Source organism: Haliotis rufescens, unplaced genomic scaffold (assembly GCF_023055435.1).
Source record: "Haliotis rufescens isolate VD_foot unplaced genomic scaffold, xgHalRufe1.0.p SCAF_6, whole genome shotgun sequence".
Lineage (NCBI taxonomy): Eukaryota > Metazoa > Mollusca > Gastropoda > Lepetellida > Haliotidae > Haliotis > Haliotis rufescens.
This window is the reverse complement of record NW_025964334.1, coordinates 32,984,103-33,000,596: the sequence shown is the minus strand read 5'-3', so window position 1 is coordinate 33,000,596 and position 16,494 is coordinate 32,984,103. Positions and strand designations below refer to the sequence as shown.

General features: G+C 39.6%; 1 protein-coding gene across 4 annotated transcripts in view; it reads left to right on the top strand.

Annotated features, from left to right (window-relative positions):
• Positions 1-16,494, top strand: part of LOC124115057 (myelin regulatory factor-like) — a 92,734-nt gene that overhangs the window by 21,299 nt on the left and 54,941 nt on the right. For all 4 annotated transcript variants that reach the window (XM_048385647.1, XM_048385649.1, XM_048385646.1 and 1 more), the window contains exon 2: positions 309-381. In XM_048385647.1, the coding sequence (XP_048241604.1) occupies positions 309-381 (73 nt within the window). The remainder of the gene's footprint in view (positions 1-308; positions 382-16,494) is intronic.

Here is a 16,494-nt window from a genome sequence, read left to right as displayed (position 1 = left end):
AATATGTGAAGCCCATTTCTGGTGTCCTCCGCCGTGATATTGCTTGAATATTGCTAAAAGCGACGTAAAAACATACTCACTCACTCCACACATGTCACAGGTTGAGACCTCTGTGCTTGCCTGCGTGTTTGCCTGTGTGCAGGCGTGCATGCTTGTGTTTCAACTCCATGTGTGTGAGCTTCAGGTCAAGACCTAGGTAGGTGTGTGTGTCTGCACTGGTGTTACATCTGCAAATGTATGTTTCAGGTCGAGACCTAGGTAGGTGTGTGTGTCTGCACTGGTGTTACATCTGCAAATGTATGTTTCAGGTCGAGACCTAGGTATAGACAATGAAGCTCTGGACTTCCAACAGTTGGAAGACTTCATCACCAATGGAGAAATGTAAGTAGTCTTCTAGAGGTTCCATAGTCAACAAGACAAGTGTCCTACTCTGCATTCCCTGACTGGCCACCTTCTTCCCATTTGTTTATTTGTTTGTTTGTTTGTTTGTTTGTTTGTTTTAAGCCACACTCAGCAATACTCCAGCTATATGACGGCTGTCTGTAAATCATCGAGTCTGGACCAGACAAACCAGCGATTGATATCATGAGCATTGATCTACACAATTGGGATCAGTGACATGCATCAACCAAGTTAGCGAGCCTGACCACCCGATCCCGTTAGTCACCTCTTAAGACAAGCATAGTCGCCTCTTATGGCAAGCGTGGGTTGCTGAAGACCTATTCTGACGTGACCCGTAATGGGATGTCCTCAGATCTTTGTTTAGCAGTAGCGAAAACTAAGATCTGATTTTAATGAGATTGACTTGTACAGTAAACTTCAAGAGCCCTAAACCCCTGTAAATATCAAATGCTGCTCTCATATTTATTTTTAAGTTTTAATTCTGCATTAACAAAAACATCTCCCACATATATCATTTCTAGGCTGCTCTATTTTACCTAATCGTCAGTTTCCAGATGTAAAAACTGATATGAAATGACACAAGCGTGACACGAGTGTGACATGTCTTTCTTGCAGAAGAGTTATGAGTAGCGAAACACCATTTATGTCTTGTAGCTGTGTCCTTGACCTCATTTCATATGAATATTCATAACGAGCAAGGTCATAAGTTCTAGCACTTTGAATGTCTCAAATGGGCCATTGTTTCGTACAGACAAGCAAGCCGATATTCTTGGGAATTTACTGCATCATTTCCCTGTAGCTTATGTTAATATACCAGTATAACGATTTTCAAAATTCTTAAAGGTTTGAAATATAATAGTATATCAGAAGTTTTCTAAAATTGCAACAAATAAAGCTTTTTAATTTGAAGGTGACGATTTCACTTGATGCATGCTTATATAATTTTGGTCACTGAAAATCACCTTGACCAACATTGTAAAAAAATCAAATGGATCACGAAGGACGGCTTTAATAGTTCTTTGTTAAAATTATTATGTAACTTCCTGGTCTGTTATAAAAAAATGATATAGCCATGTGCCCCATACCATATTGGTGAAGCAGGTTTTGAAATTTGAACATGATGATTGTTTGTTTTTGTTTTTTTAAGTCAACACATATATATGTCAGATTAAGGTAGATTGTGCTTTTCACATATTTTTTACCTCTTTGCATTTTTGTAGGATTGGTGGGTCCCTAAACCAATTAAAAATGGCTCCCCCCATAACTACTTCCTTGATGCATTAATGGTATATCAACAATTCTGGGAAAGTTTATCCCAAAGGAATGCCTTCATGTGGAGAGCGGAGGTGTTGGTGAACGTCCCCCATTGCCTGAGGGGACTTGCGTGTGACAGAGGGGTGACGTTCTCCTCGTGTGTATACAACCATATGACGCAGCACAATGACCGAGCATTGAACGTGTTCCTATCTCATGACAAGTCTATTATTAATGGATACCATCCTTCCAAAAATGTCTTGCGAGTCAGCAATGTTCGTCATTGTACGTATTGGCAATGTTAGGCGATCGAGGCAAGCTGTAAGAGGACACACACTTTAGTACACGAGTATCAAGCTTCTTTTTTATACATGGGTGCCCTTGTTTGGAGTATAATCATGGGTAGATTATAAGTTGTAAGAGTTTAATTTTCTGATTCACAGCCGGTTCCACGAAAGAGTCGCTGTGATAGGTATAAAATAATAAATGAATCCAGTTTGATATTGTTCGGTTTGAATAGCAGATGGACTCATTGATAACGGTGGCAGTTCTTGATGGCCACCTTTTGTCATTAGGAATGTCGGTGAATATGTTGAATATAGAAACTGTATTCACAAAGGTGGTGAAAAAGACTTGGACAAGCCAGAATGGGTCATGAAGTGTGAAAGGCACTTTAGAGAAGTGTTGAGTTGTCGGTTCCGAATCACTAGTGGCGGTAATAGACGTATATGTCTTTATTATCTGAAAGGATCCCCTGTGGTTTTATGGATAAAGCACTGCAGGATAACAGTTTTGTTAATAACTAGGTAACAAAAAGAAGTGAGTGATTGTTTGGGTGTGAGTGTTTGAGTGTCACCGTACCTTGATGGTGTCGATTGCTGCTCATTCTTTCAGTCACTTGTTTGCCACATCCAGACTTGATTATTCAAATGCTGCTGTGATAAAACTGGAATGTTGCTGAGTGTAACAGTGACTCATTCGCATAACTACTATTCATTATTCAGAGCACCAGATAACTTTTTGAGCAATTGAGTTTTTATTCGAAGGTTTCTATTGTAATTGGGTTATTACAGTTTCCATTGGGTAACCAATATTTTTTTCACTCATCTAGTCATCACTCTTTTGGTTTTTCCCCAAAATGATTAAGCATTTTGAGACTTAAAAAAAATATATGGGTTCTGAATATATAGGCTTGACTCGGAAATTAAATTAGCTCATAATTGTGTGTCGGAAATTAGCTCCATTGTACGTATGCTGAAAAAGCTTCATTTGGTATCTACGCATGCTGTTTTCAAACAATTGAGTTTTTCATTTAATGCATGCCTTTCTTTACGCAAGTTAACTGAACGCAATTGGGTTCTGAATAGTTTTGGGGGGGTATTTTAACGCAAATACGCAGCTTCTCTGTGGCCCTGTTATGACTGACTCAGTTAGACCTCTGTTCCATACAATGATCGTAAGACAATCATAATTCTCATACTTTTCATTTTTGGAATGGGGCTCTGAATTCTGTGTTCTTTCCTAACAACTAAATTTTTTAAAATAAAATTAAACACATTTGTTGAAAGTTTCTATTGTTTTGGAACCTATGGTAAATTTGTAAGAGATCTTTGTGCAGAGATCTATATATGAGAGCGATATGATATTTATTAGATTGCATACTACCGAGCAATATTCACTCACTCACTCACTCACTCACTCACTCACTCACTCACTCACTCACTCACTTTTTAACCACTAGGCTATTCCACCACCCCTCCCACAGTTAAAGGGCTGATTTAAAAAATCTGACCAAAAGATCCCGTTTATCACCTCTTACGACAAGCATAGTCTTTTGTGGCAAGCATTGGTTGCTGAAGACCTATTCTTACCCGGATGTTCATGGGTCCTGTAAGCATGTATTTATGTTCGTGTTGATCATATGGTCAGGATGTTTGCCACAGATGTTCAACTGTAAAGACATTATCAACATAAACTGAAATTCTGAAATAATTGAGTGAGTGAGTGAGTTTGGTTTAACGCCGCTTTTAACAGTATTACAGTTATACCATGGCGTGTCAGCTTAATGTGGGAGGAAAGCCTGAGTGTCGCAGATCTCAGACATTTACCACTTTGGTGAAACCCACAAGCATGGGTATGGTGCTGACAAACTTGGAAACATAATCGAGGCGAACTGGGATTCGAACCCACAATCATAGGTTTCTGATGGGCACAAGGGACGCAACTCTGCACAGGGAATCACGGCTCCTTAGACGACTGGGCCACCCGTGCCCCCCTGAATATTGGCAAATAGACAACATATGAAATAAAATAAAATTAATATTTTCAATACTTCATGAGACCTCACGCTATCTATTTACCAATATACGTGAATTATGATTTCAAGTACTTTTCACAGTGTAACAGATTCCCAAATCAGTTTTATGTCTTTTCTTTCTGAACAAGATCAGCCAGCCATTCACTGGCAAGAAGTGTTAAACGGGTATATATTCTGTCATGGTGTCAGACCGTTTGTGTGAGTAACGGGTAGGAATATTTTCATGGTGACAAGACATTTGTTGTGTGAACCCGTCGGCTAACTACCTTTGACTGGAGGTGTGTTAAGTGGCGGTCATGGTTGTCTGACCATCAATGCGATGCACTGGGTGACTCTGGTGACACTCTGTTCATCTACCCGTTGAAAAGGCTCTAAAGATCCTTCTGACAACAGCCTGGCTACACATTCAACACCACTCAACACATTCATCCACATTCAACACATTCATCCACATTCAACAACATTCATCAACATTCAACAACATTCATCAACATTCAACACTTTCAACAACATTCGACACTTTCAACAACATTCATCCACGTTCAACACTTTCAACAACATTCAACACAACAACATTCAACAACATTCATCAACATTCAACAACATTTAAACAACATTCCAATGACATTTTAACATGTTTTCTTGAATGACAGGTTTTGAGAAGAGGTGCTTTTTGCAAATTTTAGAACAGATTAATGAGGCAACCATGTGATGTTCTGGTAGAGGCTTGGAATTTATTGAAAAAGTAATAACTTGTTCCCCATAATGCCGAAAAAAGTCCTCAAGTTTTAAAACAACAAATTTGTTCACTGGAAATGATAGACATTCAGCAAAATAGTGTGCTGTTTGTCCTATGTGTGGGCTCCAACTTTCAGAGAAAAAAATGTTGAAGCATTGTTGAAAATTGAAGCACTAACTGAAAAAAAAAAAAACTTCCTAAAACTGTATATTAAATGGTCAGTCCATGAAGGTCAAATACCGTGTTACTTTTGTTGCAATGATGAGACAGGATCTGTATAATTTATAACATGAAAAAATGTTTAGAAATCGTTTTGAAACATGTCAGATGTGTTCATATTAATTAGAATTTGTCCTTTTTAATTATGGATGTTTTGAAATGGTTTACCATACATTTGGATAAGGAGAAAATATGTACAAGATCTGATTTATAGAGGTCTCAGGAAGCAATTTTCTAATATTTCAACATGATTTAGTCAATGCCAGCTGATTTCTTAAGAGCTGTAGATAAAAATAGTACGAACTATTAAAAACTTTCACCTTGAGTCCAAGATGTGCTCAAAGTGATGTTTACTCTCAAAGGTCATGTAAACACCCTAGTCACTCATTTTAGCCATATTTCATGACAGAAGTCCAAAACTTACAAGAGCGAGAAAGAAAAATGTTTAGTTCAACTTGGTTGTCAGTCATATAAACGTGTCCGATAATTTTCATTTCTTTAATCCAGGTTTTTCTGAACTGACAAGAGTGTCAAGTTCTGTTTTTCGAGTATTTTTTGAATGTTTGTCTTGGTCCCAGCTGTGTGTACCAAGTCACCTGTATGACAAAGTGTAACGACACCCCTCCTGTGGGGGACATTATTTATGTCACCTGTGATATATTGCTTACTTTGTATTTGACCTTTCCCAGGTTGATAGGATTTGTAGCATCCTTCCATTGTAGCATCCTTGAATTGTAGCATCAACCCATTGTAGCATAGTGGATAGTACCACATTGTAGCATAGTGGGTAGTAGCACATTGTAGCATAGTGGCTATTAGCCAATGTAGCATAGTGGCTATTAGCACATTGTAGCATAGTGGGTAGTAGCACATTGTAGCATAGTGGATAGTAGCACATTGTAGCATAGTGGGTAGTATCACATTGTAGCATAGTGGCTAGTAGCACATTGTAGCATAGTGGATAATAGCACATTGTAGCATAGTGGGTAGTAGCACATTGTAGCATAGTGGCTAGTAGCACATTGTAGCATAGTGGATAGTATCACATTGTAGCATAGTGGCTAGTAGCACATTGTAGCATAGTGGATAATAGCACATTGTAGCATAGTGGCTAGTAGCACATTGTAGCATAGTGGCTAGTAGCACATTTTAGCATAGTGGATAGTGGGACATTGTAGCATAGTGGGTAGTAGCACATTGTAGCATAGTGGCTAGTAGCACATTGTAGCATAGTGGCTAGTAGCACATTGTAGCATAGTGGCTAGTAGCACAGTGTAGCATAGTGGCTAGTAGCACAGTGTAGCATAGTGGCTAGTAGGACATTGTAGCATAGTGAGTAGTAGCACATTGTAGCATAGTGGGTAGTAGCACATTGTAGCATAGTAGATAGTAGCACATTGTAGCATAGTGGGTAGTAGCACATTGTAGCATAGTGGATAGTAGCACATTTTAGCATAGTGGATAGTAGCACAGTGTAGCATAGTGGCTAGTAGCACATTCTGGCAACCTTCCATTGTAACATACTGGCTAGTAGGATACTCTGGCAACCTTCCATTGTAACATAGTGGTTAGTAGCACAGTGTAGCGAAGTGGCTAGTAGGACACTATGGCAACCTTCCATTGTAACATAGTGGCTAGTAGCACAGTGTAGCGAAGTGGCTAGTAGCACAGTGTAGCATGGTGGCTAGTAGGACACTATGGCAACCTTCCATTGTAACATAGTGGCTAGTAGCACAGCTAGTGTAGCATAGTGGCTAGTAGCACAGTTAAGCATAGTGGCTAGTAGGACACTCTGGCAACCTTCCATTGTAACAGTGGCTAGTAGCACATTGTAACATCGTGGCTAGTAGCACAGTGCAGCTGACAGCACTGACAGCAACCCTCACAAACACATGCAAAGGCAAGTCAATTGTTCATCTGTAACAAAATAGGGAATTGCATAAGTGATGTACCAACTGACTCTGCTATGATGGAAGTAGTTCCATACAGTGTATTGTAGGTCCAGTATATGACCTTAATAACAGAGAATACGATCCTTCTGTTGTGTGTCATGATTAGTCATAACATCCGAGCCAAGATGGAAATGGATCCTTAGCATTGACGTAGGTGGGGAGGGTAAAACAGGGGGGACGATTGTTGGTGATGATGTTTGTCATGTATGATGCACCAGGATCTTGGTTACTTGAAGCCGAGAAGCTGAATGATCTTTACTCTAATATTTCCATTGTAATTTGTGTAGGAGTATTTGTCAACAAGTTCTTATTTGTTGTCCAGGGCGCAAATCAGAGACAATCATGAATGAGTTGGTTATCATATCTGCTAATAATTGAGTGAGTGAGTGAGTACGGTTTTACGCTGCTTTTAGCAATATTCCAGCAATATCACGGCGGGGGACACCAGAAATAGGCTTTAGACATTGTACCCAAGTCGGGAATCAAACCCCGGTCCTCGGGGTGACGAGCGAACGCTTTAACCACTAGGCTACCCGACCGCCCCTATCTGCTAGTAACCTAAGGAAGGCTGGGTGAAGGTTTTGTTAATAAAAGTTCTGTGGATGTTGAACCAGGATGTATGAACTGAGACGTAGGTTGATTTTTCCCCAGGGAACATGTGCTGGAGTTTCTCTCTGTCCGTGCAAAAGGACAGTCTTGCCAAGGTCGTTAGAAATTTCCAAACTGGCCCAAAGGAACTCACTGTCTTCACAGAATGGCACATGGCTAGTCCATTTGTCTAAGGTGCCACAATTCCCTGTACAGAAACATATTACCATGGGTTTGAATCACAGTTTCTTGGTTTGTGTTTCTAGGTTTGTCGGCACCATACTGTGCTTGTGGGTTTCACCAAGTGGTAAATGTTCAAGATCTGCATACTCACAGACTGACTCTCTCTCTCTCTCTCTCTCTCTCTTTCTCTCTCTCTCTCTCTCTCTCTCTCTCTCTCTCGTTAAGGGGGCGGTCGGGTAGCCTAGTGGTTAAAGCGTTCGCTCGTCACGCAGAAGACCCGGGCTCGATTCCCGACATATGTACAATGTGTGAAGCCCATTTCTGGTGTCCCCTACCGTGATATTGCTGGAATATTGCTAAAAGCGGCGTAAAACCATACTCACTCACTCACTCACTCTCTCTAAGTCACTCTCACTCACTCACCAATATCAAGTGACCGATATCCCATACAGAATCTGCCAACAGCACCTTTCCAAATAGCTATAAACCACCCAGCCTATAATTCAATGGACTTCTAATCTGTTGGCTACTTGAGTTTATGGCCATAAACAGACCTAATTTATAGCACCAGTTCCCCGTTTGATCCCAACAGTCTGGGCTACTTTGAAGCACTTGTCTGGTTGTGTCAGACCCATCATAGGCTTAATCGTGGGTCACAATCTCAGGGACTAAGTATCCTTACCACGTGAGCTGTTGTAGCCCCCTTGACTAACACTGGTTTACACAGCAAAAGTAGCCCCAGAATGGTCCTTGCAATCACAGCCATTGTTGCCTGTATTCAGAGTGAGATTGGTGTTACACTGCTTTGAACAGTATGTTAGTTACCATATTCGACATAATAAGCGCCCAGGGCACTCTTAACATTAGAAATAGGGGGCTCTTATTAGAATATTATTTTGGTGGAAAAAAACAGAGTTGAAAGATAAATTTTGTGGTTTATGCTGACAGGCTGAAATGTTTATATAGTCAGATATATATTTCCAGAATTTAATTGCCCATAATTAAGGATGCATATAAAACATGAGTGTGTATTATACGCGAATAAATAAATCTTGTGTACATTGATCAATCGGAAGGGGTGCTAATTTGGATAGTTCACTAGCCAATATATTAGCAAATATCGCCATGGGCGCTTATTAGAGCGGGGTGCTTATAACGTCGAATACGGTATATCATTTTAGCCAGCTGATTGTAGGGGAAGCCTGACGTGACATGGGTGGAAGATGTTTCTCTTTCGTGAAACGCTAATATATGGCCCTGGTTTATGATTGGAAGATTTTGTTTGTTTGTTGTTTAATGCCGCACTCAGCAGTTTTCCAGCTACATGATGGCTGTCTGTAAATAATCAAGTCTGGACCTGACAATCCAGTGATAGACATCATGAACATCGATCCACGCAATTGGGATACGATGACATGCATCAACCAAGTCAGCGAGCCTGACCACCAAATCACAATAGTCACCTCTTACGACAAGCATAGTTGCCTTTTACGGCAAACATGCGTTGCTGAAGACCTATTCTACCCCGGATCTTCACAGTTAGATTTGAACCCATAATCCTGGCTGTCTAAAGGATGCAGCTCTGCCCAGCATATCACAGTGCCTTAGGCCCCTAGCTACTTATGTTCAACTGTATTGGGAGAATCTGGGATTCAAACTCATGATCAGTGGACCCTGGTCATCTAAGGGATGCAACTCTTCACGGCACATTGTGGTGTCTTAGATCCATAGCTATATATGCTCAACTGTATAGGTACAATCTGGGATTCAAACTCATGATCAGTGGATCCTGGTCATCTAAGGGATGCAATTCTGCACAGCACATTGTGGTGCCTTAGACTCCTAGCTACATATGCTCAACTGTGTTGGGTTGTCTGAACCTGAATATTATGAAATTATTTGCTCAGTCTCCACTTTAAAAAATGTTTACTGTGACTTCAGAATTGTAACAAGTAATGAATAAAAATGATAGAAACAAAGTAGAAATATGAATATATATTTTCTTGTATCTGTAAAGGGAAATAAGTTATGTAAAACTTGTGTCTGTTGCGACACTCACTCAAGCATGTAGTGAGCTGACCTTTGACCTTCCTTAAAAGGGAATGTTGTGGTGTATTGGTGATGGTACATTCAACACCACAACAGTACAAAGCCGACCCAGGAGGTTCCCGACGAGCTACCACCATTAAACCCTGATGGTGGCCTGTTGCTTTTAGTGGAGTAACTTGCGTGAACTAATTGTGTTTACACTTGAATCATAAGTTGTATTTGCTGACCCGTGAGCAGCGAGTCTGTTAAAATGTGTCATGTTATTGTCCTGTTGAATTACACAGGAAGGATTGTTGGGAAAGGAAGGGAATTAACTGTTCACATCAACACCCAAACTTGAAATATTCATCAGAGAAAAGTCATTTTAGAGTCAACTGGAATACTCTTGAATAGCCAAACGTTAAATGCATATTTGAAAATGTGTTGGAAATTAAGCTTTTGATACGGTTAACATGTTTATAGCGGTTAAAAACTTATGAAATGAGGTTGTGTTTATTTGATTTGAAGGATGTAAATGAAATATTTAACACCTCTGGTGACCGGGATTCATCTAGGTCTGCTTGGAAGATAATGTTCTACCCAAGATCTGCAGCATTAAAAATTCCAAAATTTGAATTATAAATAATAAATTGTCAAGTTGATGCTAATACAGTTTTAACTAACATTTGTTTATGATTTGTATTTCCCAGATAGCAGGACCAGTAAAGAGAAAAAAGCTTTAGTGCTTAGTTTTACATTATTCCATTGTCTGCAGTGTAAAAATACAATGTTGAGATACTCTAAATTTAAGAAAATACAAACTTGAACGAAATAAAGGTTGTTTTTTTTCCAGTGTGCCTGACAAGGACATCACATTTGGGATCCTAGATAAATACCATGACTCTTCTGTCATATGTTTTTGTCAAAAATGAAATATTTGAGTTGAGAACTTTGGTTTGTAACAGTGCAATATAATATAATATTTGTTTTGAGAATATTAGTGGCAGGGGCATATTTAGGGGTGGCGGGTCATGAGAAACAAGCAATTTATACAGCAAGCCTAAATGATATTGATATGTGGTGATTACATGGTCTGGGTATACATATTCATATTGCTTGGGTACACACTGCTCTCCGTTTTGTATAACTCCCCATAACTCCCAACACCTCCCCGGCTGCCCTGTTGTCTGTCCCATGGTCCGTATTGTCAGGATGTTATTAGAATTATATCAGGTGGAAGAATATGACCTGGTTCTCTACACAGAACTGGCTATAATCTGTGGCAGATATCAGCACGATTAGGCCATGTTACAACAAAGTGAACAACACGTATCTTAGTTGAATCGTGCAGGGACCGACTGCATGGATGCAGGGGATGAAGTTTATTGTTCGTTGTCTGATAAGTGTGTGTCATGCATTGCATGAATCATTTTCAAGACTGAATCATGTATTGCATGAAACATTTTCAAGACTGAATCATGCATTGCATGAATCATTTTCAAGACTGAATCATGTATTGCATGAATCATTTTCAAGACTGAATCATGTATTGCATGAATCATTTTCAAGACTGAATCATGTATTGCATGAATCATTTTCAAGACTGAATCATGTATTGCATGAATCATTTTCAAGACTGAATCATGTATTGCATGAAACATTTTCAAGACTGAATCATGTATTGCATGAAACATTTTCAAGACTGAATCATGTATTGCATGAAACATTTTCAAGACTGAATCATGTATTGCATGAAACATTTTCAAGACTGAATCATGAATTGCATGAAACATTTTCAAGACTGAATCATGTATTGCATGAAACATTTTCAAGACTGAATCATGAATTGCATGAAACATTTTCAAGACTGAATCATGTATTGCATGAAACATTTTTAAGACTGAATCAGCAGTTTGTTCAATTATTGATAAAAAACATTAGCAAATAAACTAGTGGTCGAGAGTATGAACATCAATCTATGTTGTCAGGGGCAATGTTAAAGCAGGACATATATAGGTCTTCTTGGCAATCCAAGAACTGTACACAACTATACAATTGGTCCCTAGCAACCTATGCTGGTCATGACGTTATTTAATAATGGATCGAGGGGTTAACATGTCATCACACCCTGATGACACGGATCGATGCTCATGATATCAATCACTGGTTTATCTAGTACAAACTCAATTATTTACAGGCGCCGTCATACAGCTGGAATAAAATATAACCAACAGACAAAGGTTCTTGTAGTGTATCTGGGTTTTGAAGCTGCCTTCCTACAACTACTTAAACTCCTACTAACTTACTCACTTACTTTAACATACTTACTTATAATGATCTGGGGGATAAGGTTTAAGTGCAATGTAAGTATACATGTTAGTGTGTCATGTCAGCATTCTGTCTTGTTTAGATGTATTTAATGCCCATGAGATTGTGTCACTTAACAACTAGTTGTCAGACAATCAGCCTCAGGACAATAATGTGATTGGATATTGGGTAACACACGACGCACCTCACAGATCATGTGATGAGATGATAGCCAAGTTTGACAGTGGTTTTGTCAGCTTGCAGTGTCAATCGGTGGAATCAGATATTGTGGTAATCTACTTCATGAGTGGGCCATTTAACTTAATCAGACTGCCTGTGACAGTTGTTTGTAATGATTGTGATTTTAGGCATACCATATTCAACGTAATAAGTGGCCAGGGCGCTCCCAAAATTAAAAAAAGGCGGCTCTTATTAGAATAAAATGTTGGTGAGAAAAAAACAGAGTTGAAGGATTGTAAATTTTGTGGTTTATGCTGACAGCCTGAAATGATACAAAAGAAAAGTCTGTGCGTATTATACACGTGAGATATATTTTTCCAGAATTTAAATGCCTATAATTAAGGGTGCATATAACACACAGGTGCATATTATACACAAATAAATAAGTCTTGGGTACATTGAACGATCAGAGGGGGTGCTAATTGGGATTGTTCACTAGCCAATATATTAGCAAATATCACCGTGAGCGCTTATTAGAGTGAGGCACTTATTACGTCGAATACGGTATATTTTCTTTATCGGATCACATATTTTTTTAGTTGGAACCCTACAGTTTGCTAGCCACAAATCGCTGCAGTATTACTTTAAGCAGTATTTATTCGATCACTCATTCTTGTCTTGTAGTGAAACTTAATGGTTGAAATTTTAGTGTTCAAACTTGTTCCCTCTAGAACATGTTTTATCTGGCCCTGTCTGAAGATTGGCAGTTAAAAGAGTAAAATGTGTGAAGCCCATTTCTGGTGCTCCACTGCTCTGGTATTGCTTGAGTATTGCTAAACTGGTGTAAAACCCAACTCACTCACTCACTCACTCACTCACTCACATGGCTCCTATATGGCTGAAATAATGCAGATGCGACATTACATTTTCACTCACTCACTCACTCACTCACTCACTCACTCACTCAGCTCCATGGTTAAATAATCTGTTATCTATATGATGGAATTTTTAGTCCAAATTCTTTCATATGCATATATAAGAATTGGGTGGTGCTTAACTTCTTTTGAGTAGTATACATTACTATTTTATCAATTCGACTTTTCAAGAGTATTTCCGCGAACACAGGATAGAATATTCCACGAACACCCCATGTGGCTTGGCCCCCTTCTTCAAGAGCTCAGGGGATTTGTCTCAACAAATGTAGGGACAGGCTGTCAGGTGTGTTGTCTCACCTAGACCATGTGCTTGTGTTTCTGTTAGCTCAGTATATTCTGTGACACCTGGAAGATCCCATACCCCATCGGGTTGTCCAACTTGTCAGTCCTCCTGCACTGGTCTGATTTGTGGAAACTAGTTTTATATGCTTACCTCGATGTTGAGTTGGCCAAGGTGGTGGTTCCTGGCCTTGGTTGTTCATAAAATTCAAATTTTGTTAATATTTTTGTGTGTGCTTTACTCTTGGTTTGATTTCCATGTCAAGAATGTGTTTGATGCTTTGTTTGCTTTTAAAGAAACATGGGTCTGAATATTGTAAGAAATTATTTTTTTCACTTCTGCGCACTTCTGGTGGTTATGAACACACATTGTGAAGTGGTTCAATGAACATTTGTTGTTTGAGGTTACACTTTCTCAGCAAAGTACAAATTCTAGTACTTTGGGGGAACAGGTGAGGTGAAATGGGGTTTAACGTTGCGTCCAAGATTATTGCACTTATATAGCGACGTGCATGTACGTGTGTGTGTGGCTGCTTGTACTAGTCCGGACTGATGTCATTTATAGTGCTAGCTCACGGAGATACCATGGCGCAGTTTAACATGGATACCCCCACTCAGACACAGTATTCTGAATCCGAGCCGACCAGTCCTTGTTTTAGCCCCTTAATGCCGAGCGCAAGACAGGGTAACAACAAGTACCATCTTTTAACGTCTTTTGGTATGACGCGGTCGGGGATCGAACCCTGGACCTTCCACTCTCCGGGCGGACGCTCTACCACTAGACCACGGAGGCGGTTGTACTTTACAGAGAAAGTGTATTCGCAAATAGAACAAGTTACATTCGACCACTTTCTAAAAGGCATTGTCTATTCATATCTTCCGCCATCATGGAGCGGTGCCAATTTACTCGTATCAGAGGGATACATAAAGTATGTGATCTAGACTCAAGTTGATGGACTTCCATTTTGGTGGATGCCATGGTGACTGGGTGGGTTACATCGCTGACTTTGTGTGCTGTCATTTTGGTGCCTTACTCTATGAGTGCGGGTTCGAATCCAGGATGGGACTCCAATCAAAATTGTGCTAGAATTCATACTTTAATGAGAAAGTGTTATCCCAAATGTAACATATGTTGCGTCCTGATGGTCAGCTCGGGTATTACAGGTATGGAACATTTAGGCATGTCTTGTAGAGAGAGCTTTATCGTTGAAATTTGGTGTTCAAACTTGTTCCCTCTGAAACATGATTTGTCAGCCCTGACTGAAGATTGGCAGTTTAAAGAGTAAAATGTGTGAAGCCACTGCTCTGGTATAGCTTGAGCTAAACTGGTGTAAAACCCAACTCACTCACTCACTCACTCACTCACTCACTCACTCACTCACTCACTCACTCACTCACTCACTCACTCACTTACTCACTCACTCACCCCAAAATAGCTTGAGCTAAACTGGTGTAAAACCCAACTCACTCACACACTCACTCACTCACTCACTCACTCACTCACTCACTCACTCACCCCAAAATTTGATGTCATGCAAATGATATAAAGTAAGTGTTTTGTGTTTATATTTGGATTTTATTTTTTTATATGGAATATATATCCATGAATTTCTATACCAGTTGGATTTACCCAACATGACGTCTGTTGATGTTTTCTGGCATAATTTCTTTCTGTGAGATCAAAGCCAAAATATAATAAAAATAAAGAATTGTAAAAGCAGGTGATATTACAACCAAATTTGTGTCATGGATAAACCGCTCAGGGCATCCAAATATTGATGTTTGCAAATTTGTTTTTTGAAAAAGTATGCGGCGTGAACAAATACATTGTTTTGTGTTACAATATGGCGCAGGTAATTGTGTCAATATTCTGTAATGGCCATGAACCACAGCCAGGGGAGACACTTCTGTTCAGGTGTCCCCCTTTCCTGTAATAAACATGGCCTGAATGGGGCACATTGCTTATAGTAGGGGGGGGGGGGGGGCAAGTGGTCTAAGGTGTTGCAATTCACTCTGCAAAGATTCGTCCCTTGTGCCTGTCAGAAAACTATTGTCATGGGTTTGAATCCTAGTTTGCCCCGATTATATTTCTAGTTTTCAGCATCATGCTCATGTTCATGGGTTTCACCAATGTGGTAAACATCTGTGACCTGCACCACATCAGGCTTCCCTCCCACGTCAACCTGACATGCCATATTAGAACTGGGAAACTGTTCAAAGTGCTGTTAAACTATGTGATATAACTGAAATACTGTTCAAAGCAGTCTTAAACCAAACTCATTCCTATTTTGACTCTCTGTTCCAGAAAGAAATAATAGAATTTCAAAATCTTTCTGTCTTATCTCAATGCTCACCTTTTGCCAAAGACTGTTTATTAATATAAAAGATTTGGGAAGCATTCATGAAGGATTGAATGTTTGTACTCCAGACAGCAATATTCCAGCTATATCACGGCAGCCTGTTGATAATCAAGTTTGAATCAGGCAATCAGTGTTGATTTTATCTGCAACATCCCACATCAAAGGGGTATGATGACACACACAGAACATACTAACCAACTGCCTCTCAGGATATGCAAGAGAGTGCTGGGTCCTATCCTAAGATGGCCCCCTGGGGGAAAGCTGGTTGGGGGTGGGAGAAGTATTAACTCTAGATGAACCTAGTCCTGTTGTGTTGATCTTCCCACTTAACAGGTATGTAATTATGAAAGCGAAACACCAATGCCGTCATTTAAAGCCAACACTCCCCTCCCCATCACCTGCCAAACAACTGTCAGCCCTCCTTTGTCCTGGTGGCCATCTTGTTTTTGTCCCATCCTTTCATCTGCACATCTGATCAACCTCAGTAGTTCATTATTGTTCTCAGACACAATGGTACATTTAACAAGAGACTTGCCCAGCCCACTGGGAGTCCTTTAAACTGGCATGTTCATGCATGAACACATCTTGGGACTCGTGGTTAATTTAGGGGATGTTTGTGAAAGCATGATATATTGAAGTGACAATGCGGCAAGAAGTAATGGGAAAGAAAACAAACATTTTGATAGTTTACGAATGTTTTATGAGGTTGTGATTTATTGAATTGTCAAGTTTTTTTAAGTATTAAAATATA